This window comes from Dromiciops gliroides, chromosome 2 (assembly GCF_019393635.1).
Source record: "Dromiciops gliroides isolate mDroGli1 chromosome 2, mDroGli1.pri, whole genome shotgun sequence".
NCBI lineage: Eukaryota > Metazoa > Chordata > Mammalia > Microbiotheria > Microbiotheriidae > Dromiciops > Dromiciops gliroides.
Window position 1 is genome coordinate 146,597,716 of NC_057862.1, and position 24,714 is coordinate 146,622,429.

General features: G+C 52.4%; 1 protein-coding gene across 1 annotated transcript; it reads left to right on the top strand.

Annotated features, from left to right (window-relative positions):
* The first annotated feature begins 1,770 nt into the window (after positions 1-1,770).
* Positions 1,771-15,867, top strand: LOC122738412 (proline-rich protein 36-like). Its single transcript, XM_043980460.1, has 13 exons — positions 1,771-1,787; positions 6,564-6,696; positions 7,906-8,258; positions 8,515-9,123; positions 9,165-9,417; positions 9,514-10,476; positions 10,726-11,057; positions 11,194-12,139; positions 12,375-13,132; positions 13,183-13,612; positions 13,733-14,260; positions 14,492-15,358; positions 15,454-15,867. Exons 1-13 carry the CDS (start codon positions 1,771-1,773, stop codon positions 15,865-15,867), a joined length of 6,603 nt encoding a protein of 2,200 aa, XP_043836395.1.
* The last annotated feature ends 8,847 nt before the right edge of the window (positions 15,868-24,714 follow it).

Sequence of the window (24,714 nt, forward strand, 5' to 3'; positions counted from 1 at the left end):
TGAGCACATGTCTTATAAGTTCTGTCAGGGCAGGTTTTTGCCGTTCTTTGTGTCCCTTGTACTTAGCCAGTGCTTGGCAGGCATATAGTAAGCTCTTAATAAATGCTTGTTAACTGACTGATTACTTTCCCAGGTTTTTGTAAGGATAAAATGAGACGATTGCTTATAGTGTTTTGCAAACCTTGAAGTGCTATATAAATGCTAGCTACTATTATTATTACTCATTCATTCAAGATTCATTAAGAACATGGTGTATGTTGTAAAGAGAGATAATGACTTGAGCCACATTTGAGAGCAGAAAATTTGAGGTGAGGGACAGGGCTATGAGTAACAATGTATTTATCTATGAGCATGTTATATGCTGTTAGTAGATTACTTGGGCTTTTTGAGGGAAATGAGGATCTAATTTTTGTATTTATAGCTTCTCAGCCTAGCACATAGTAGGTGCTTAACAAATGCTTATTGATTGATTGGTGAGTTACAAAACCCCACTTTGTTCTATTTTGGCCAGGTAGTAAGTACCCACTTTGGCACTAGTGACTTGTTTAGAGCCTTGAAACCACTCCACAATGTTGCTTTGACTGTTACCGCAACTGTTAGGTCAGATTATTATCCCTCTAAACTTAATAGTTGCTAATAAAGTACTTTGAGATCTTTGTAAGATAGCAGTTGCAAAAGGACAATTCTATTGCAGTCATTTTCAAACCATAGCAGAAAATTTACTTACTGGGTAATGACTTTTCATATATATAGAACTTCTGATAAAAGGATAGTGAGTATTTACCCCTATGGTTCTTAGGAGTCACTAGCATTAATATGAAAATAACTGCTTTCATCTATACCTAGGATGGAAAGGCACTGTAGTATAATGGATAGAGTACTGGATTTGGAGTCAGGAATATCTGAGTTTAGCCATGTAAGTCTGGGCAACACACTTAACCTCTTCAGTTTCCTCATTTGTAAAATGAGAGGGTTAGAATATATAATCTCTCAGGTCCCTTCCATATCTATTATCCTAATAATTCATCAATGTGAGGAATTCTCAGTTGACAATTGCCCTTTACTGTTGCAGATCAAGTAATCCATAAGCATTTATTATTATTTATTATTATATTCCAAGATTTTCAGATACAAACACAAATCAACACTTTATCTGTAATTTAGAGAGTTGCCTAGGGCAGTGGTGTCAAACTCAAATAGAAACATGGCAGCATATTGACTTAGAAAGGGTCACAAAGCTAGTAAGTGTCAAGTGTCTGAAGCCGGATTTGAATTTAGGTCCTCCTGAATCCAGGGCCGGTGCTTTATCCACTTCCCCACCTAACTGCCCCACAATTACATTTTAATCTGGTTCAAGAGCATTGAAAGGCTAAGTGATTTGCCCAGGGTGATTTGTCAGAGGCAGGAAAGTCTTCCTGGCTCTAAGGTATACTGTCTACTACTCCAGTCTACCTCTCACTACAGGGCAGCTAGGTGGTCCATGGGTAGGTAGAGCTTTGGTCCTGAAGTTGGGTAGACCTGTGTTCAAATGTCATCTAGCTGTGTGACCCCAGACAAGTCACTTAACCCCCAAATGCCATTTCTAGTCATCCTGATATATATCTTGCCACTGGACCCTCACTTAAATCTAATTTGCTGACATTACCTTGATGTCATGGTCCTTTTGGAGAATGACTTGCTGCAGTGTAACACAGCTAGTAAGTGTCAGAGGTCAGATATGATCTTAGGAAGATGAATCTTCCTGACTTCAAACCTAGGGCTCTCTCCACCATGCCCTACTGTGCAAGGTGCTTTAATTTGATCCTCACAACAACCCTGGGAGATAGTTGCTATTATAATAGTTGACAAATTTATAGCTGAGGAAACTAAGGCAGAGATTGAGACTTCCTAGTCACATCTAATGTCTGCTGGAATTTGAATGCAGGCTTACCTGACTACAAGCCCAATATACACATACTCATACACATACACACACACATGTGCATATACATGTGCACATAGATGCACACATACCCATACATGTGCATACATTTACATGAGTATAATAATGCCTAGATATGCACATATGCCTATTTATTGTATACACAATGCTTCTATATTATATATAATGCCTCTATATTATAAATAATTGTATAATATAATACAATAATTATATATAATGCCTATATATACATATATGTCTATATATACATATCACCTAGATATGTGCATAATGCCTATATATGCATATATACACATACATCTATAATGCCTATATATGGCTAAATATGCACAACGTCTAGATAAGTGCATGATGTGCATGACACCTCGATGTGCACATAATGCACATAACACTCAGATATGTGCATAATGTCTAAATATTGTCACAGATATGCATGGTCAAGGAAAATAAATTCCTGTATTGTCCACTTCCAAAATTACATGTCTCATTTCATATCTTGACTCTATCTTCTCCATCTTAGGAGGTGAATATTATCAATTAATCATTAATTCTTTGGTATCCTGATTAGCCATTCATTGCATTAATCAGAGTTTTTAAGTAGGTTAAAGATGTTTGTCATTGCAACATTGTCAAGCACTATTTCCTATCTGAGTTTTTCCTTGCCCCAGTGCCTACCCTCTTCCAAGTTGAGACTTGTTTTGCAGTGTTGTTCAGCCATTTTTAGTCATGTCACCCCAATTTGGGATTTTCTTGGCCACTGGGGTGGTTTGACATTTCCTTCTCCAGATATTTTACAGGTGAGGAAATTAAGGCAAATGATGACCTCTGTGGTCTTAAGATTATATGACCATCTTTTTCATATAGAAAAAATTCCAAATGAAGTTTAAAGGGGAACAGTGTTCAATTGTTTACCTAGAATCCAATAAGAAATGGGAAAAAAACCCTATCATTTCCCAACCCAAGAAATTTTGAAAGAAGTCATTCAATTTCAGCTTATATGATTTCATTTCTGCATATAAGAAATGAAAGTTGGCGAAGCTGAGCAGAGCCACAGTAGGATTTTGTTTTAAGGTGTAGACATCTGTGGAAGTGAGTGCTTTCCCTTTACACAATGGATCAGAGATGACTTTCCCAATAGCCTCAACTCATAGCTTTCTGCTGGTCATCCTAAAAAGTTGAGATGGGGAGGAAGATAGAAGGTAGACTCTGAGACAAGGTTAGAAATTAAGTTCATACCATCACTTTGCACTGTGAAGGTGATCACCTTCTGATTGTCCTCTATGCTTGTTCTTCTGCCCCTCTTTTCCCTTCCTACCAATGTCACCCTCTTTTAACTGTTTTCTCCCAGTGTGAACACATTCCTAGCTACACTTTTGAGAGCTCAGCTCTTCTAGACAATTTTCCCAGAGGAGATTCTATTTTATTCTGTTGGTGATAGGGAAGATTCTGGGGCAGAAGGGAGTGACATGATGAAACCTATTCTTACTTTGGTTGTTGGATCTAGGAGATATTGGAAAAGAGAGACTGTAAGCCCCTTTCAACTAAAAGGATATTGACATAATTCAGCTAAGAAGAGATGAGGTCCTGGATCAGGGTGATAGAGAGAAGGAATAGATAAAAAAAATTGTGTAGAGGTAGCATTGGGAAGCATAGGACAGATTGGCAGTGGTAGGTACATTAAGGGAGGGTGTGAAATTGAGGATGTTGCTAATGTAGATTTGTAAATGTCCAAAGATCTGAATGACTAGGAACCAGGGCAGCCTATTTTTAAATAAGGACAAAGGGAATAGGTTAACCAAAAACTACCAGTTGAATAGTAGCTAGAATCATTTAAATTAGCCCAAGAGGATATAAAAGAAAGTGAGGTTGCAAAGAACATTCAGCTATGGTAATTCAAGAAGAGTGTAGATTATTGTCCCCATTATATGCAAGCTGTCTGAATACTCTGTTGTGTATATATTCAGAACAAAATAAGTAGAACAAACTCAGGTTAGCCTTTTGTGCATGGGAAAAAGAGAAGTTGCATTTATTTTGAACTTAGACTTTTATTCCCATTTGCTCTACCAGATGCTCTGATCATTTGGCAATATAAGCAAACCAAGGACATCCCATTCTGATCCTGACAATGATATAATTCTCTGCAAGAAAACTGCCTGTGTGTTTATCTCACCAAGCTGAGCAAGTGTACAAAGGGATATTTAAGCTTTATTCAATAAATAGCACACCTGCCAAAATGGTACATGATAAACTACAAAAACCTCAGGCACTTTAAATGCAATCTTCAAGGAACCAAATGAGAAAATAACTAGAGAGTTCCTTATTTTAATATTGACTTCCATTGGGTCAAAAAGAACAATCATGCAGAAAATGTCCAGTAAGTATTATTAGAAAGGGCTAGAGGCAGAGGGAGGCTCACTATACCTCCTCATTAATCATTTCCTGTCTCCTTCCAGTCTTGGTAACAGTTACTTATGTTTGTTATCAATGTTAACTTGATGTTCAACACTTGTATCTGAATTATAAATTTAGTAAGTAAGTAGCCTTTTGAAACTGCTACACTGCACATCACGTCCCTGAAAGACAGGATTTGCATTAAGAAAATTTGGATTTTAGTCCTGGTTTTGTCTTTAACTTAATATGTGACAAGCAAGTCACTTAACTTCTCAGTGCCTTAGCTTATCTGTCTTCTAATTGGATATAACAAATACTTGTGCTAAATGCCTCACTGGGTTGGTATGGGTATAAAATTAGATTTTCTAAAAGTGCCTACTATGTGCTGCCAACCTCAGTGTCATCCTCAACTTCTCTCTCATTCACTCCACATAGCTAGTTGAAATGACTATATATTTAATTTTCACTATTATCATTGTTGTACAGTGGAAGGATAGGGGGCCATGTGGCGAGAGAAACGCTAAGACAGCTCCCTCTGCTGGAGATGATCCAAGTTCAGGAACAGATCTTGATCAATCTTTAGAATCAGATCAGCAGAAGCTTCCCTGCAGGAAGTTATAGAACATACCAAAAAAGGAGCGCCAATTCAAGTTAGAAAATATAGTCCCTTTAGACCAAATGACTTGAGTGCATGGAAATCAATCATCCCTAGTTTTGATAAAAATCCGAACACTGTAATTTCATAGTTAAGGACTATACTTAATACATATCAACCCACTTGGGCCAATGCTACTTGTCTTATGGAAACTTTACTATCCCCAAGTGAGATTACAGATATTATCTCATCAGGAAATGCCCTGGTTTTGAGAGGCCAGGCAGTTGCTGAATGGAATTGGAAATGATCTGGGGATTGCATAGGCTAAGTTTAAAGTTAAGAGTATTTATCTGTATTTCTTTTTTCCTATTTCCTTATCTTTGATTTTATTAGTTTTACCTTTGTTGTTTAATTAATTCCCAAGTAATAAAATCTGATCCTTCTGTGAATTAAAGCTGTAAGGCTCCTTTCTTATTGGCTTGGGAGGGTGAACCTAAAAGGTCCCTCATATTTCTGGGACCCCAATATTTAGGCGAGTCACCCAATTAATGCTCCGTATATCAAATTTTAGCCTTCACATAGCTATTCAATTGTTAAATCTTAACTTTTCTACCTTTACATAATCTTACCTTTTCTTTCCTCTGCCATTGCCCCAGCTTTGTACCATCCCTTCATCACCTCTTACCTGTATTATTACATTACATCTTGTTGGTTTCACTGCCTCAAGTATCCCCCTCCCTCAGTCTATTCTCTACTCATCTGCCCAACCAATCTTACTCACGTGCAGCACCTGACCATGTCATTTTTATATTTGGATGCTCTGGGCTCCCAAAGCAGGCTGCTATACTTTTCAAGATTCTTGAAAGTACCCTGAGGGATTGGTCTGTCTCTTCTTGAAATGCTATCAGCTCAAGGCTCCATTGGTTGTGTTCCCCCTGCTATAAGCCAATGGGTGACTAGCACCCCTCTTCTTACACACTTAACATAAATTAGCTTTAACAAAGGAGATTTACTTGGAAGATGTGATGATAGCAAAACCACAAACATTTTCCTTCCAACACTTTTTTGAAATATTCTCCCCTATCCCATGTAGGTCTCCAGGGATAGTGGGCTCAGACTTATCACAATTGCTATGTAGAATTGATATCTAAATGTGTCATCGCTGTTATATAAATCTTCATTTCACCTACTTATTGCTGGGTTGGGTCTCTCAAAGTGTTATTTGAGACAGCATGATGTCACAGAGTGAACAATTTGTTTGGGAGTCAAGAGACAGGTTCTCATCTGAGGTCTGCCAATAACTCACTGTGTCACATTGGATAAATTACTTTTACTCTCTGGGCTTCAGTTTCCTTAACTATAAAATAATAGACTAGATAGCCCCTGAGATCCCTAGATCTAGATCTCTGACCCGGTAGTTCTGACCTGTAAGATGATAGAGTTAAACTACCTTTGATGTCCTAAGATTTTATTGTAATGATGAGTGAACGAATGATTGAAAAAGCAATTATTAAGCACTTACTGTTGTCAGTCACTGTGCTAAGTACTGGGGAAACAAACATGACAAAGCAATATACAATATATGTGTCTTCAATTTCATTTTCACTGATAAAATCATAAATGCATCTTTTATAGTGCCAAGGACTTTGACTGCGAGAACTTTCTTTTCCCAGTCTTCATTAGATGTGGTTCCACTGAGCAGGTATGGGGCTGCAGCATCCATATCTCCACAGGGGTTGCTTTCCAGGTGATGGCTACAGGGGTCTGGGTTGGAAGCAGCATCAGTGATCAGACTCATCTTCCTGAATTCAAATCTGGCCTCATACACTCACTAGCTGTTTGACCCTGGGCAAGTCATTTAACTTTGTTTGGCTCAGTTTCCTCATTTGTAAAAATGAGCTAGAAAAGGAGATGGCAAACCATTCCATTATCTTTGCCAAGAAAACTTTAAAATAGGGTCACAAAGAGTCAAGCAAGACTGAAAAAAGACTAAACAACAACAACTAAAGCCTAGGTTAAAAGCACTGCTACTCTGGCTGGTGCTTTGGGGTTCAGGGTCTTGGGATGTCTCCATCAGAGTCTAAGGGGAGGTGGTGGTGATGATCTGACTCACTTGGCATGGGCTATCATGAGAGACAGGAGTCTCTCCCTCAGATTGCCTTACTGCTTCAACTATGCTGACCAGCCTACCTTGTAAAGTATATAGGGTAATACACTATGTGATGCAGAAGAAGTATGAGATATATCCCCAGTGAAAAAGAAGTTAATAAGCTACTAAAGGAAATAAGATACAAAACAGTTCAATACAATCTAAGTATATGTTAAGCATTAAATCACATAGGAGAGACAGAATGAAAAAGGAATTTGACAAACAAGAGCTCTTGTGTGCTGCCATCAGCAGGGAATCATCACATTTCACCTAAACTACTTTTTTTTGTCTTTTTTTTTTTAAGTGAGGCAATTGGGGTGACCTGGGTGCAAATCTGGTCTCAGACACTTGACACTTACTAGCTATGTGACCCTGGGCAAGTCACTTAACCCTCACTGCCCCGCGCAAAAACAACACCAACAACAACACGAACAACATGAACAACAACAACAAAAGTAAGCAGCCAGTCATTGCTCATAGTACAATAAGAGGCAACCTATGGCAGCTGTAATCATTAGAATGTTTTTCCTAATTCTTTATTATTTTCACCCACTGAAAGAACTAGTTCTGCCCTCTGGTGTCAAACAGTACAAGTTTAATCCTTCTTCCACACTCAACCTGTATGTGCGGCTATCATGTACCAGCCTTCAACTGAGGGAGGGGATCCTTTTTGTTTTTCCTATGGCTCGCCCCGCCCCCGCTTGGCTCGCCCCGACTCCGCTCGCCCCGCCCCTCCCCGGCCCTGCTCGCCCCACCCCCGCTCGCTCCGCCCCGGCCCGCTCGCCCCGCCCCTCCCTGGCCCCGCTCGCCCTGGCGCGGCCCGGCTAGCCCCGGCGCGGCCCGGCTAGCCCCAGCGCGGCCCTGCGCGGCTCAGCTCGCCCCGGCGTGGCACGGCCCGCCCCGGCTCAGCACGGCCCGCCCCCGCTCGCCGGCCCTCCCCCGCCCCGCTCGCCCCGCCCAGGCGCGGCCCTGCGCGGCTCGGCTTGCCCCAGCTCGGCAAGGCCCGCCCCCGCTTGGCTCGCCCCGCCCCCGCTTGGCTCGCCCCGCCCCCGCTTGGCCCGCCACGCCCCCGCTTGGCTCACCCCGACCCTCCCCGGGCCAGCTCGCCCTGCCCCTCCCAGGCCCCGCTCGCCCCGGCGCAGCCCGGCTAGCCCCAGCGCGGCCCGGCTAGCCCCAGCGCGGCACGGCTAGCCCCAGCGCGGCCCTGCGTGGCTCAGCTCACCCCAGCGTGGCACGGCCTGCCCCTGCTGGCCCCGGCCAGCCCCGTCCCCGCTTGGCCCGCCACGCCCCCGCTTGGCCCGCCACGCCCCTGCTTGGCTCACCCCGACCCTCCCCGGGCCCGCTCGCCCCGCCCCTCCCTGGCCCCGCTTGCCCCGGCGCAGCCCGGCTAGCCCCAGCGCGGCCCGGCTAGCCCCAGCGCGGCCCTGCGCGGCTCAGCTCACCCCGGCGTGGCACGGCCCGCCCCTGCTGGCCCCGGCCAGCCCCGTCCCCGCTTGGCCCGCCACGCCCCCGCTTGGCTCGCCCTGCCCCTCCCTGGCCCCGCTTGACCCGGCGCAGCCCGGCTAGCCCCAGCGCGGCCCTGCGCGGCTCAGCTCGGCACGGCCCACTCTGGCTCAGCACGGTTCAGCACGGTTCGGCATGGCCCGCCCCGGCTCGGCACGGTTCAGCACGGTTCGGCACGGCCCGCCCCGGCTCAGCACGGAACAGCACGGTTCGGCACGGTTCAGCACGGTTCGGCACGGCCCGCCCCGGCTCAGCACGGTACAGCACGGTTCGGCACGGTTCAGCACGGTTCGGCACGGCCCGCCCCGGCTCGGCACGGTTCGACACGGCTCGGCTCGCCCCGGCCCCGCTTGGCTCGCCCCGGCCCCACTCGCCCCAGCCCTCCCCGGCCCCGCTCGCCCCGCCCAGGCGCGGCCCGGCTAGCCCCAGCGCGGCCCTGGGCGGCTCAGCTCGCCCCGGCTCGGCACGGCCCACCCTGGCTCAGCACGGTTCAGCACGGTTCGGCACGGCCCGCCCTGGCTCGGCACGGCCCGCCCCGGCTCGGCACGGTTCGGCACGGCCCGCCCCGGCTCGGCACGGTTCAGCACGGGTCGGCACGGGTCGGCACGGTTCGGCACGGCCCGCCCCGGTTCGGCACGGCTCGGCACGGCCCGCCCTGGCTCGGCACGGCCCGCCCCGCTCGGCACAGTTCGACACGGCTCGGCTCGCCCCGGCCCCGCTTGGCTCGCCCCGCCCCCGCTTGGCGCGCCCCGGCCCCACTCGCCCCGGCCCTCCCCGGCCCCGCTTGCCCCGCCCAGGCGCGGCCCGGCTAGCCCCAGCGCGGCCCTGCGCGGCTCGGCTTGACCCTCCCCCGCTTGGCTCACCCCGACCCTCCCTGGCCCTGCTCGCCCCAGCGCGGCCTGGCTAGCCCCAGCGCGGCCCGGCTAGCCCCAGCGCGGCCCGGCTAGCCCCAGCGCAGCCCGGCTAGCCCCAGCGCGGCCCTGCGCGGCTCAGCTCACCCCGGCGTGGCACGGCCCGGCCCTTCTGGCCCCGGCCAGCCCCGTCCCCGCTTGGCCCGCCACGCCCCCGCTTGGCCCGCCACGCCCCCGCTTGGCTCACCCCGACCCTCCCTGGCCCTGCTCGCCCCAGCGCGGCCCGGCTAGCCCCAGCGCGGCCCTGCGCGGCTCAGCTCACCCCGGCGTGGCACGGCCCGGCCCTTCTGGCCCCGGCCAGCCCCGTCCCCGCTTGGCCCGCCACGCCCCCCCTTGGCACGACCCGCCCCTGCTGGCCCCGGCCAGCCCCGCCCCCGCTTGGCTCACCCCGACCCTCCGTGGCCCTGCTCGCCCCAGCGCGGCCCTGCTCGCCCCAGCGCGGCCCTGCTCGCCCCAGCGCGGCACGGCTAGCCCCAGCGCGGCACGGCTAGCCCCAGCGCGGCCCTGCGCGGCTCGGCTTGCCCCAGCTCGGCAAGGCCCGCCCCCGCTTGGCTCGCCCCGCCCCCGCTTGGCTCGCCCCGCCCCCGCTTGGCTCGCCCCGCCCCTCCCCGGGCCCGCTCGCCCTGCCCCTCCCTGGCCCCGCTTGACCCGGCGCAGCCCGCCTAGCCCCAGCGCGGCCCTGCGCGTCTCGGCTTGCCCCGCCCCCGCTTGGCTCACCCCGACCCTCCCTGGCCCTGCTCGCCCCAGCGCGGCCCGGCTAGCCCCAGCGCGGCCCTGGGCGGCTCAGCTCGCCCCGGCTCGGCAAGGCCCGCCCCCGCTTGGCTCGCCCCGCCCCCGCTTGGCTCGCCCCGACTCTGCTGGCCCCGGCCCGCCACGCCCCTGCTTGGCGCGCCACGCCCCGGCTTGGCTCACCCAGACCCTCCCCGGCCCGCTCGCCCTGCCCCTCCATGGCCCCGCTTGCCCCGGCGCAGCCCGGCTAGCCCCAGCGCGGCACGGCTAGCCCCAGCGCGGCACGACAGCCCCAGCGCGGCACGGCTAGCCCCAGCGCGGCACGGCTAGCCCCAGCGCGGCCCTGCGCGGCTCGGCTTGCCCCGGCCCCGCTTGGCTCGCCCTGCCCCTCCCTGGCCCCGCTCGCCCCGGCACAGCCCGGCTAGCCCCAGCGCGGCCCGGCTAGCCCCAGCGCGGCCCGGCTAGCCCCAGCGCGGCCCGGCTAGCCCCAGCGCGGCCCGGCTAGCCCCAGCGCGGCCCGGCTAGCCCCAGCGCGGCCCTGCGCGGCTCAGCTCGCCCCGGCTCGGCACGGCCCACCCTGGCTCGGCACGGTTCGGCACGGCCCGCCCCGGCTCGGCACGGTTCAGCACGGTTCGACACGGTTCGGCACGGTTCAGCACGGTTCCGCACGGCCCGCCCCGGCTCGGCACGGTTCGACACGGCTCGGCTCGCCCCGGCCCCGCTTGGCTCGCCCCGCCCCCGCTTGGCGCGCCCCGGCCCCACTCGCCCCGGCCCTCCCCGGCCCCGCTCGCCCCGCCCAGGCGTGGCCCGGCTAGCCCCAGCGAGGGCCGCGGCTCGGCTTGACCCTCCCCCGCTTGGCTCACCCCGACCCTCCCTGGCCCTGCTCGCCCCAGCGCGGCCCGGCTAGCCCCAGCGCGGCCCGGCTAGCCCCAGCGCGGCACGGCTAGCCCCAGCGCGGCCCTGCGCGGCTCAGCTCGCCCCGGCTCGGCACGGCCCACCCTGGCTCGGCACGGTTCAGCACGGTTCGGCACGGCCCGCCCCGGCTCGGCACGGTTCGACACGGTTCGGCACGGTTCGGCACGGTTCAGCACGGTTCGGCACGGCCCGCCCCGGCTCAGCACGGTTCAGCACGGTTCGGCACGGTTCAGCACGGTTCGGCACGGTTCCGCACGGCCCGCCCCGGCCCCGCTTGGCTCGCCCCGCCCCCGCTTGGCTCGCCCCGGCCCCACTCGCCCCAGCCCTCCCCGGCCCCGCTCGCCCCGCCCAGGCGCGGCCCGGCTAGCCCCAGCGCGGCCCTGCGCGGCTCCGCTTGCCCCGCCCCCGCTTGGCTCACCCCGACCCTCCCTGGCCCTGCTCACCCCAGCGCGGCCCGGCTAGCCCCAGCGCGGCCCTGCGCGGCTCAGCTCGCCCCGGCTCGGCACGGCCCACCCTGGCTCAGCACGGCCCGGCACGGTTCAGCACGGTTCGGCACGGTTCAGCACGGTTCGGCACGGTTCAGCACGGCCCGCCCCGGCTCGGCACGGTTCAGCACGGTTCGGCACGGTTCAGCACGGTTCGGCACGGTTCAGCACGGTTCGGCACGGTTCCACACGGCCCGCCCCGGCTCGGCACGGTTCGACACGGCTCGGCTCGCCCCGGCCCCGCTTGGCTCGCCCCGACCCCGCTTGGCTCGCCCCGGCCCCACTCGCCCCAGCCCTCCCCGGCCCCGCTCGCCCCGCCCAGGCGCGGCCCGGCTAGCCCCAGCGCGGCCCTGGGCGGCTCAGCTCGCCCCAGCTCGGCAAGGCCCGCCCCGCTTGGCTCGCCCCGCCTCTGCTGGCCCCGGCCCGCCACGCCCCTGCTTGGCGCGCCACGCCCCGGCTTGGCTCACCCCGACCCTCCCCGGCCAGCTCGCCCTGCCCCTCCCTGGCCCGCTTGCCCAGGCGCAGCCCGGCTAGCCCCAGCGCGGCCCTGGGCGCCTCAGCTCACCCAGGCGTGGCACGACCCGCCCCTGCTGGCCCCGCCAGCCCCGCCCCCGCTTGGCTCACCCCAACCCTCCCCGGCCCCGCTCGCCCCGCCCAGGCGCGGCCCGGCTAGCCCCAGCGCGGCCCTGCGCGGCTCGGCTTGCCCCGCCCCCGCTTGGCTCACCCCGACCCTCCGTGGCCCTGCTCGCCCCAGCGCGGCCCGGCTAGCCCCAGCGCGGCCCGGCTAGCCCCAGCGCGGCCCTGGGCGGCCCGGCTAGCCCCAGCGCGGCAAGGCCCGCCCCCGCTTGGCTCGCCCCGCCCCCGCTTGGCTCGCCCCGCCCCCGCTTGGCTCGCCCCGACCCTCCCCGGGCCCGCTCGCCCTGCCCCTCCCTGGCCCCGCTTGACCCGGCGCAGCCCGCCTAGCCCCAGCGCGGCCCTGTGCGGCTCGGCTTTCCCCGCCCCCGCTTGGCTCACCCCGACCCTCCCTGGCCCTGCTCACCCCAGCGCGGCCCGGCTAGCCCCAGCGCGGCCCTGCGCGGCTCAGCTCGCCCCGGCTCGGCACGGCCCACCCTGGCTCGGCACGGTTCAGCACGGTTCGGCACGGCCCGCCCCGGCTCAGCACGGTTCAGCACGGTTCGGCACGGTTCAGCACGGTTCAGCACGGTTCGGCACGGTTCAGCACGGTTCGGCACGGCCCGCCCCGGCTCGGCACGGTTCGGCACGGTTCAGCACGGTTTGGCACGGTTCAGCACGGCCCGCCCCGGCTCGGCACGGTTCAGCACGGGTCGGCACGGCTCGGCACGGCCCGCCCTGGCTCGGCACGGCCCGCCCCGCTCGGCACAGTTCGACACGGCTCGGCTCGCCCCGCCCCCGCTTGGCGCGCCCCGGCCCCACTTGCCCCGGCCCTCCCCGGCCCCGCTCACCCCGCCCAGGCGTGGCCCGGCTAGCCCCAGCGCGGCCCTGCGCGGCTCGGCTTGACCCTCCCCCGCTTGGCTCACCCCGACCCTCCCTGGCCCGGCTAGCCCCAGCGCGGCCCGGCTAGCCCCAGCGCGGCCCTGCGCGGCTCAGCTCACCCCGGCGTGGCACGGCCCGGCCCTTCTGGCCCCGGCCAGCCCAGTCCCCGCTTGGCCCGCCACGCCCCCACTTGGCCCGCCACGCCCCCGCTTGGCTCACCCCGACCCTCCCTGGCCCTGCTCGCCCCAGCGCGGCCCGGCTAGCCCCAGCGCGGCCCTGCGCGGCTCGGCTTGCCCCGCCCCCGCTTGGCTCACCCCGACCCTCCGTGGCCCTGCTCGCCCCAGCGCGGCCCGGCTAGCCCCAGCGCGGCCCTGCGCGGCTCAGCTCACCCCGGCGTGGCACGGCCCGGCCCTTCTGGCCCCGGCCAGCCCCGTCCCCGCTTGGCCCGCCACGCCCCCGCTTGGCTCACCCCGACCCTCCCTGGCCCTGCTCGCCCCAGCGCGGCCCGGCTAGCCCCAGCGCAGCCCGCCACGCACCCGCTTAGCTCACCCCGACCCTCCCCGGGCCAGCTCGCCCTGCCCCTCCCTGGCCCCGCTCGCCCCGGCGCAGCCCGGCTAGCCCCAGCGCGGCCCGGCTAGCCCCAGCGCGGCCCGGCTAGCCCCAGCGCGGCCCTGCGCGGCTCAGCTCACCCTGGCGTGGCACGGCCCGCCCCTGCTGGCCCCGGCCCCTTGGCCCGCCACGCCCCTGCTTGGCCCGCCACGCCCCTGCTTGGCCCGCCACGCCCCTGCTTGGCCCGCCACGCCCCCGCTTGGCCCGCCACGCCCCCGCTTGGCCCGCCACGCCCCCGCTTGGCTCACCCCGACCCTCCCCGGGCCCGCTCGCCCTGCCCCTCCCTGGCCCCGCTTGACCCGGCGCAGCCCGGCTAGCCCCAGCGCGGCCCTGGGCGCCTCAGCTCACCCAGGCGTGGCACGACCCGCCCCTGCTGGCCCCGCCAGCCCCGCCCCCGCTTGGCTCACCCCAACCCTCCCCGGGCCCCGCTCGCCCCGCCCAGGCGCGGCCCGGCTAGCCCCAGCGCGGCCCTGCGCGGCTCGGCTTGCCCCGCCCCCGCTTGGCTCACCCCGACCCTCCGTGGCCCTGCTCGCCCCAGCGCGGCCCGGCTAGCCCCAGCGCGGCCCTGCGCGGCTCGGCTTGCCCCAGCTCGGCAAGGCCCGCCCCCGCTTGGCTCGCCCCGACCGTCCCCGGGCCCGCTCGCCCTGCCCCTCCCTGGCCCCGCTTGACCCGGCGCAGCCCGCCTAGCCCCAGCGCGGCCCTGCGCGGCTCGGCTTGCCCCGCCCCCGCTTGGCTCACCCCGACCCTCCCTGGCCCTGCTCACCCCAGCGCGGCCCGGCTAGCCCCAGCGCGGCCCGACTAGCCCCAGCGCGGCCCTGCGCGGCTCAGCTCGCCCCGGCTCGGCACGGCCCACCCTGGCTCGGCACGGTTCAGCACGGTTCGGCACGGCCCGCCCCGGCTCAGCACGGTTCAGCACGGTTTGGCACGGCCCGCCCCGGCTCGGCACGGTTCAGCACGGTTCGGCACGGTTCGGCACGGTTCAGCACGGTTCCGCACGGCCCGCCCCGGCTCGGCACGGTTCGACACGGCTCGGCTCGCCCCGGCCCCGCTTGGCTCGCCCCGCCCCCGCTTGGCTCGCCCCGGCCCCACTCGCCCCAGCCCTCCCCGGCCCCGCTCGCCCCGCCCAGGCGCGGCCCGGCTAGCCCCAGCGCGGCCCTGCGCGGCTCCGCTTGCCCCGCCCCCGCTTGGCTCACCCCGACCCTCCCTGGCCCTGCTCACCCCAGCGCGGCCCGGCTAGCCCCAGCGCGGCCCTGTGCGGCTCAGCTCGCCCCGGCTCGGCACGGCCCACCCTGGCTCAGCACGGTTCAGCACGGTTCGGCACGGCCCGCCCTGGCTCGGCACGGTTCAGCACGGTTCGGCACGGCCCGCCCTGGCTCGGCATGGCCCGCCCCGGCTCGGCACGGTTCGGCACGGTTCAGCACGGTTCGGCACGGTTCGGCACGGCCCGCCCCGGTTCGGCACGGCTCGGCACGGCCCGCCCTGGCTCGGCACGGCCCGCCCCGCTCGGCACAGTTCGACAAGGCTCGGCTCGCCCCGCCCCCGCTTGGCGCGCCCCGGCCCCACTCGCCCCGCCCTCCCCGGCCCCGCTCGCCCCGCCCAGGCGCGGCCCGGCTAGCCCCAGCGCGGCCCTGCGCGGCTCGGCTTGACCCTCCCCCGCTTGGCTCACCCCGACCCTCCCTGGCCCTGCTAGCCCCAGCGCGGCCCGGCTAGCCCCAGCGCGGCCCGGCTAGCCCCAGCGCGGCCCGGCTAGCCCCAGCGCGGCCCGGCTAGCCCCAGCGCGGCCCTGCGCGGCTCGGCCCGCCCCCGCTTGGCTCGCCCCGCCCCCGCTTGGCTCGCCCCGCCTCTGCTGGCCCCGGCCCGCCCCGCCCCTGCTTGGCGCGCCCCGACCCTCCCCGGGCCGCTCGCCCCGGCGCAGCCCGGCTAACCCCGGCGCGGCCCGGCTAGCCCCAGCGCGGCCCTGCGCGGCTCAGCTCACCCCGGCGTGGCAGGGCCAGCCCCGTCCCCGCTTGGCCCGCCACGCCCCCGCTTGGCCCGCCACGCCCCTGCTTGGCTCACCCCGACCCTCCCCGGGCCCGCTCGCCCTGCCCCTCCCTGGCCCCGCTTGCCCCGGCGCAGCCCGGCTAGCCCCAGCGCGGCCCGGCTAGCCCCAGCGCGGCCCGGCTAGCCCCAGCGCGGCCCGGCTAGCCCCAGCGCGGCCCGGCTAGCCCCAGCGCGGCCCTGCGCGGCTCAGCTCACCCCAGCGTGGCACGGCCTGCCCCCGCTCGGCTCGCCCCTCCGGGAAGGCCAGGGGATTATTGTCCTGTGTGTTCTTGGAGACTGTGGTAATTAGGGTCATAAAATGCTCAGGAAGAGAAGACTTTCACTTGGACCTGTTTTTACTTTGTAGGAAACTTTCCCATAGGGAAATTCTTATCTATCTATATGTGTGGCTATCATGTACCAGCCTTCAAATGAGGGATGGGATCCTTTTTGTATTTTTCCTATAGTTCTATAGATATTTTAAGGAACTCAGAATTTTAATATAATTTAATATAACAAAACACTTTCAGGGATTTGCTCATTTTGTCCCCACAGCAACTCTGTGGGAAGCAATGCATGATAGATGAGGAAACTGAGACTGAAAAAAAGTTAAGTAACTTGCTAAAGATCACAGTTACTAAGTGGTGAGGTTGGTCCACAGTGAAGTCTTCTTTCTACTATACCATGTTGTTTCATTCCTGCTCAGAGGGATATCATTATTACATTTTTCTTTTTTTAAATAATATTTTACTTTTTCCCCAATTATATGTTAAAACATTTTTTTTTAGTGAGGCAATTGGGGTTAAGTGACTTGCCCAGGGTCACACAGCTAGTAAGTGTTAAGTGTCTGAGGCCAGATTTGAACTCAGGTACTCCTGACTCCAGGGCCGGTGCTCTATCTACTGCGCCACCTAGCTGCCCCTTAAAACAATTTTCAACATTAAAATTTTAAAAATTTTAAAAAAATTTTATTTAAAGTTTTGAGTTCTAAATTCTATCCCCACTCTCTGAAATGCTAAACAGTTATAGGTTATATATGTGTAATTATCTAAAACACTTCCATTTGTCATTTTGTATAAGACTCGAGTAAAAGAAAACAATGAAAAAAGTAGACTTCAGTCTGTATTCAATTAATACCAGTTCTTTATCTGTAGGCAGATAGTATGCTTCATTATTAGTCCTTTGGGATTGTCTTGGATCTTTGTATTGCTGAGAAGAGCTAAGTCATTTACAGTTGTTCATTGAACAATAATGCTATTGCTGTGTACAATGTTCTCCTGGTTCTGTTCGTGTAAGTCTTTCTAGTTTTTTTCTGAAATAATCCTGCTTGTCATTTCTTTCAGCACAATAACATTCCATTACAATCATATACCACAGCTCATTTAGCCATTCCCTAATTGATGAGCATCCCTTTGATTTCCAGTTCTTAGCCACTACAAATAGTATCACATTTTTTTTCTTCAAAGAAGAAAATTAGGACACTTGGTTAAACAAAAGACATTCCTTTTGAAATGCTTTGTTAAAGGTGCACTCTTACCAGGTTTGATGGTACATGCTTGTAATCCCTGATGCTTGGGGAGTTTGAGGCTGATGGATTCCATGAGTTTGGGAGTTCTGAGCTATAGTAGGGCTGAAGCTGATTGGGTGTCAATGTGGTAAACCCTGTAAAGCAGAGAGCCAGAAGGCTACTAAAGGAGGGTGAACAAGTCCAGGTTAGGAAAGTGGAACAGGTCAAAAGCTTCTTGTGTAGATCATAATGGGGTCCATCCTGTGAGCGACTGCTGCGCTTTTAGCTTGGGTGAGTTAGGAAGCAGGTAGGTGGCAGAGAAGCCAGGCTTGGAGTCAGGAAGATCTGAGTTAAAATCCATCCTCAGGTACTTACTGGTTAGCTGTGTGACCTTGGGCAAGTCACATGGTCTTGTTGACCCTTAAAGGGCTATATAACTATAATTTATTGTTACTGGCTTGTTACAGTTGCAAAGCTGGCCATCTGTGATGGTGTTATCCCCATATACTTGGTCCAAATTCCTTCCATGAAAATCTTACTTTGTTTTGACATCAAAATAGAGATTTTGTTTAGGGTATAATACACATTACCTGGAGGTGGTAGTCAATACTCTATCTCGTTCTCATGAAGATGAATTAGATACTAAATTATCCAGTTTCCCCTTATGATGACACTCTAGAAAAGAGGAGATAAGGACAGGCTAATTTCATTTGGGTCTGGGAGAGTTGGTAAGAAGAGGGTGTGGCAGCTGGAAGACAGTATGGAATAGAAAGTAGATGAGTGTATAGGAGAGTGTGTCCAGGTAAAATTGATCTGAGAAGTGTCCTGCACAGCTGGAGGCAGAGAGGAGGGTGTTAGTAAAAGAATGAGTGCTGTGCCCTTGAGAGGATAGGGTAATGGGATCTTTTAGGGTAGAGGTTAAGAGGTAGAGAGGAAAGAAGGGTAGGGGAAGGATGATGGTACTATACCAAAGAGAGCCTAGGCAAGTCTTGTTTAGTACCAGACCTAGCCAAAGAGTTTGACCACCTAGGTGGGAGGGGGAACCCAATAAATTGTATTTGTCTATGCTTTAGTATTTGTAAAGATCCCAGGAATGCGTTGGATGGACCAGAATTGTTGGGAGTCAGAAGAGTAAATTACCTCCAAAATGGCCTGGATTAGATGATATTTCATATTGTTCAGTCATGTCTGACTCTTCGTGATCCCATTTGGGGTTTTCTTGGCAAAAATACTTGAGTGGTTTTCTATTTCCTTCTCCTGCTCATTTTACAGATGAGGAAACTGAGGCAAACAGGGTTAAGTGACTTTCCCAGGGTCACATGGCTAATAAGTGTCTGAGGCCAGATTTGAAGACGAGTTTTCCTGACTTCAGGCCAGGCACTCTATCCACTGTACCATTGTGCTGCCCTGCTAGTTTTAATTAGGCAAGAGGAAAGCAATAGATTCCTGAATTGGTTTCCTTTTTTTGAATGATAGTTCTTGAAATAAGCTTTCACAGCTTTAGTATTGTTCCAGGGCCTCAGAATCTGGAAGTTCAAAGAAGTCTACAGATTTCTTTCCAGGTACTATAATTCTACAGAAAATAAGGAGAGTGTGTTCAATTGTCCATTTGATCTGTGGAACATGGTGAATACTCTCAGTCTTCTGGTCTCTCCTCAGTGTAGAGACCAGGATACAGGTGTATTTAACAGCAGCTCTCTTGACCCCAAGGATCAAATAGTTAAAGGACTTCACAGCCTGACCTTTTCCTACCTTTCTTGTTGTCCTGCATTTTCCACCCCGCTACACCCTCTAGGATTCAGCTATATTGACCTATTTGCTGTTCTTCATTTCAGGCATGTCATTTCTTCAGGCTGTCTCCTCTCCAAAAAATGCTCCTCACCTCAGCCTCTTGGCCTTTTCTGGCTTCCTTCAAGATTCACTCAAATGGCACAAAGAAAACAAATGCTTGTTGACCTTCTGCAGGAAGCTCCCTATACCTCCAGTGCCTTCCCTTCCATTAAAGGTAAAGCCCTTCATAACCTGGGCCCCTCCTATTTTTCTAGCCTTCTTGCTGAGGCTCACACAGGACACTCCATCTCCCAATTCTGTGCTTTTGTGCTGGCTGTTCTATATGCCTGGAATGCTCTCACTCCTTATTTCAGTCTACTGGCTTCTGTACATTCCTTCAAGACTCAGTTTAAAGCCCATTTTCTTACTTCCAAGGGTGGGGTCAAGATGTCAGAGTAGAGAAACTACTCAACTGAGGTTTCCCAATATAGCCCTCCAAACAACTTAACAATAAGGCCTCAAACCAAATTCTGGAGTAGCAGTCAACAATAGGTCAGAATGAGACATTCTTCCAACCCAAGACAACTTACAAGGTTGGAAATAAACATCTATGACACAAGGGTGGAGGCTGGCCCAGAACCTATGTGCATGAAACACTAGGTCACTAAGTGACAGAAGCAACAGCAATTCCAGGGACTCTCAAGAACTCTCTTCAGGGGCTTACCAGAGATGGTAAGGGGACTTGGCAACTGGTCAGAAATAAATAACAGGGGCCCCTGTGCTAGCACTAGACATAGGACTAGACACTATTTGGTAACTCCATTGCCTACATCCACGACTGGGTCATAGTTCAAGAGTGGGGAGGAGTACTTTTGGTCAAGGAGGGGAAACCCTGAGGGACAGTATCAATTTTGGTTACAAGAGAATAAGGGACCCTGAAGAACAATATATCTTCTGGTACCAAGAGATTAGGATCCCTTCCAGGGTAAGGACCAGAGTAAAGACCAGGAAAGTAGAAACCACACCTTTCTCCAGACTATACCACCTTGGAAGCACTGAAAACTTCCAAACCCTCAGAACTACCTCTGAAAATAGCAGCGTAGAAAAGCATGAAGCCTGAGATAATGCCCCTCCCCCCATGCCAGGAACAGAGCCCATCTTTAATATAAAGTTCAAAATTAAGAAATAGGGTAGAAGATGAGTAAACAACAACAAAAATAACCTGACCATAGTAGAATGGTGACGGGAAAGATCAAGACACAAACTCAGAAGGAAACAGTGAAGTCAAAACAGCTACAAACAAGCCTCAAAGGAAAAAAAATGTGAATTGGACACAAGCCCAACAAGAATTTCTGGAAGAGCTAAAAATTAATTTTCAAAATAAAATAAGAATGGTAGAGGGAAAATGAGGTAAATAAATGAAGATAAAGGAAGAAGATTATGAAAAGACAACAGCTTTGTAAAAGAGGCACAAAAAATACTGGAGGAAAAATAAAATTAGCCAAATGGAGAAAGAGGTACAAATATTCAACAATGAAAATAACTCCTAAAAAAGCAGGATTAGCCAAATGGAAAAAGAGGTACAAAAGCACACTAAAGGAAATAATTCCTTAAAAATTAGAATTGGGCAAGTGGAAGCTAATGACTCCATGAGACATCAAGAAACAATCAAAGTCAAAAGGATGGAAAAAAAGAAAAAATATGAAGTATCTCATTGTAAAAAACATCTGACCTAAAAAATAGATCAAGGAGAGATAGTTTAAGAATTATTAGGTTATCTGCAAGCCATGATCAAAGAAAGAACCTAGACACATTTCAAAACTTTTTCTAGAAAAACTGCCCTAATACCTTAGAATCAGAGGATAAAATAGGAACTTAAAAAAACCACCAATCACCACCTGAAAGAGATGCCAGCATGAAAATTCCCAGGAATATTATAGCTAAATTCCAGAACTCCAAGGCTAAAGAGAAAATACTTTAAGTAACCAAAAATAAATCATTCAAATACCATGGAGCCACAGTCAAGATCACATAAGATTTAGCAGCTACCACATTAAAGGAGGAGAGAGCATGAAATATGATATTCTGGAGGGCAAAAGAACTGGGATTACAACCAAGAATCACCTACCATCAAAACTGTGTATAATCTTTCAAGGGAAAAATGGGACTTCAATGAGAAAGAGGACTTTCAGGCATTCATGATGAAAAGACCCTAACTGAATAGAAAATTTGGTTTTCAAATACAAGACCCTAGAGAAGCATAAAAAGGTAAACAGGAAAAAGAAATCATGAGGGATGTTAAAAGGTTAAACTGTTTACATTCCCACATGGGAAAATGATACTTCTAACTCATAAGAATTTTCTCAGTATTAGGGCACAGGTGTGAATTGAATATGAAGGGACGATATCTGTAAAGCATTTATTTTTTGTTTATCCTTTTTTTGTGTGTGGGGCAGTCAGGGTGAGGTGGCTTATGTCTAGGGCTGGATTTGGGCTCAGGGCCTCCTGGATCCAGGGCTGGTGCTTTGTCCACTGCGTCACCTAGCTACCCCATGATGACGTCTTTAAAATAAAATTAAGGAGTGAGAGGAATGCCCTGGAAGAAAGGGAAAAGGAGATGTGGAAGGTGGTAAAGTAGTTCACATAAAAGAAGCAAGAAAAAGCTTATGGAGTGGAGGGGAAGATGGGGAAGGAGGAAGGGAGTAAGTGAGCCTTACTCTCAGAATTGGCTCAGAGAGGGAATAATATACACACTCAAGTGGGTGATATTTCTTGTTCTGCAAGAAAGTGGGAGAGGAAGGGTATACGGGGGGAGAAGTGAAGGAAGGGAGGGAAGATTGGGGGAGGGGGCAGTAAGAAGCAAAACACTTTTGAGGAGGGATAGGGTTAAAGAAGATAGAAAATAGAGTGAATATCAAGGGGAGGGAATAGGATGAAGGGTAATACAGTTAACAATAGTAACTGTGAAAGAAATGATGAGCAGGATGCTATCAGGACTTATGAATAATGCAGTCCATCTACAGAGAAAGAACTTATGGTATCTGAATACAGATTGAAGTATAATTTTTTTGTTAGTTCTTCTTTCTAAAGTTTTTTCTGTTTTCTTTCACAACCTGACTAATGTGGAAATGTTTTGCATGACTCCACATGTATAACTTATATTGAATTGCTTGAGTTCTTAGGGAGGGGTGGGAAGGGAGGGAGAAAGAGAATTTGGAACACAAAGTTTAAAAAAATCAGTGTGAAAATTTGTTTTTACATGTAACTTGGGGAAAATTCTAAATAAATATATATACATATATATTTAAAATTACTCTAAAATTACTATATATTAGAGAAATGCAAATTAAAACAACTCTGAGATACAACCTCACACCTATCAGATTGGCTAACATGACAGAAAAGGAAAATGGAGGGGATGTGGGAAAATTAGGACACATACATTATTGGTGAAGTTGTGAACTAGTCTAACCATTCTGGATAACAATTTGGAATTCTGCCCAAAGAACTATAAAAATGTGTATACCTTTTGACCCAGCAATACTACTACTACTAGGTCTGTATCCCAGTGATATCAAAGATCTTTTTGTGGTGTCAAAGAATTAGAAATTGAGGGGATGCTCATCAACTGGGAAATGGCTAAACTAGTTGTGGTATAAGATTTAATAGAATACTATTATGTTATAAGAGTGATGAGCAGAATGGTTTCAGAAAAACCGGGGAACACATATGAATTCACACAGATTGAAGTGAGCAATAGGAGAACATTATATACACTGTCAGCAATATTGTAACAGAAATCAACTGTGAAAGACATAGCTACTTTGATCAGTACAATGATCCAAGAAAATTCCAAAGGATCCATGATGAAAAATGTTATCTACCTCCAGAGAGAGAACTGATGAACTCTGAAGCATACTTTTCTTAAACTTTCTTTATTTTTCATGGTTTTTCCCCTGTTTTCTTTAGCAACATAACTAATATGGAAATATGTTTAAATGACTTCACATGTATAATTGATATCAAACTTATAGATATAGATATATATGTATATATGTATATTGTATATATGTGTACACAGAGACACACACATGTATATATCTCATATGTATATAGTTTTTGCATGTCATCTCCCCATTAAATTGTGAATTCTTTGAGGGAAGAGATTGATTTTGCCTTTCTTTGTTTTTCCAGTTCTTGGCATAGTGCCTAACTATAGAAGTCATTTAATAAAAGTTTGTTGACCAACTGATTCCAAGGCACTGGGGATAAAGATATAAAAACAATAGCCTCTATTTTAAAGGAGTTTACATTTTCCCAATAATTATCATATGTGTGAAGATTTTTGATACTAGTTGTCCTGGTTTTAGTACTTATATTTTCATGGATGCTAAGTTCCTTGAGGGTAAGGAATTTCTCTCTTTTAAAAAATGCTTTTTATTATATATGCATGTATACAATACATGTGTAAACATATGTATACATATGTATATGTATACAGATACACACATGCTCACACACACTGGATATTCTTACATATGTTCTTTTTTCCCCATAGAAAGTTAGCTCCTTCAAGCAGAAAGAACTCTCATTTTTTTGAAACAACATTGTAATGTCTTCTACATCATGAACACTTAATACATTTCTTGATATTGTTATTGTATTATAACTAGCAAAGAACTTTGGAAGACAGAGGACTGGCACAATTAAAACACCCATTTTTATTGGGTGTGCAATACTTTCCTTCACTAATGAGGTTCCCAACAGACCAATCATGACATTTTTTATTGGCCATAGGCCAATGCTGGCCAAAATCCAACTTCCTCCTAAACCCTGAGAAAGGTCTATGATAGATCTAGTGTCCTACAAATCAGGTATAACAGCTATGTTTTTGTATTAATCCCTGCAAAGGCCAACAAATTTAAAGGGACCTCATTGGAAACAGTTGTGCTTTATGCCTTGATCAGTTATTATATGAAATATAAGAGAAATCCTACCTCTATGACAAACTTATCAAGAGTGTTTTGTTTTTTTTTTTTAGTGAGGCAATTGGGGTTAAGTGACTTGCCCAGGGTCACACAGCTAGTAAGTGTTAAGTGTCTGAGGCCAGATTTGAACTCAGGTACTCCTGACTCCAGGGCCGGTGCTCTATCTACTGCGCCATCTAGCTGCCCCTCAAGAGTGGTTTTTAAAGACTATATACTATGCCCAAAATAAATGTTTTAGTCTTACTTTGTAATGGTATGTTTTAATCTTGAGGCCATTTAAAGTTTTTGTTGTGGATAAGGTAGGACTCGGGTTTAATATTCAGTAATTGTGGTACCTTACAGGGGAATCTGTAGATGATAAAAATAATAATGAAATGAATGGCATTAAAGGCTTTAAAATAGAATTATGTTATAATCAACAGAAAACCAGAATTCCAGCAACGCAGGCTGAGATTTCCAAGTCCCTGATTTGAAATGAGAGCTCCTTCACTTAACTGAATCCCACCCCAGTTATTTTTTCTTTAATCTTTACAATAGCCATAATACTACTTAGTGCCATTTAATGCTTTTCAAACCTTTAAATTCTTTAGGGAAGCCAGAGGATTTTAAAAGTAGAAAAGATAGAAACTATGAGATATAAAGCTCTGCATTCTTCTCACTTCTAGGAAGAAATATAAACTCCTTTGAAGTTCCTTCATAACCTAGCT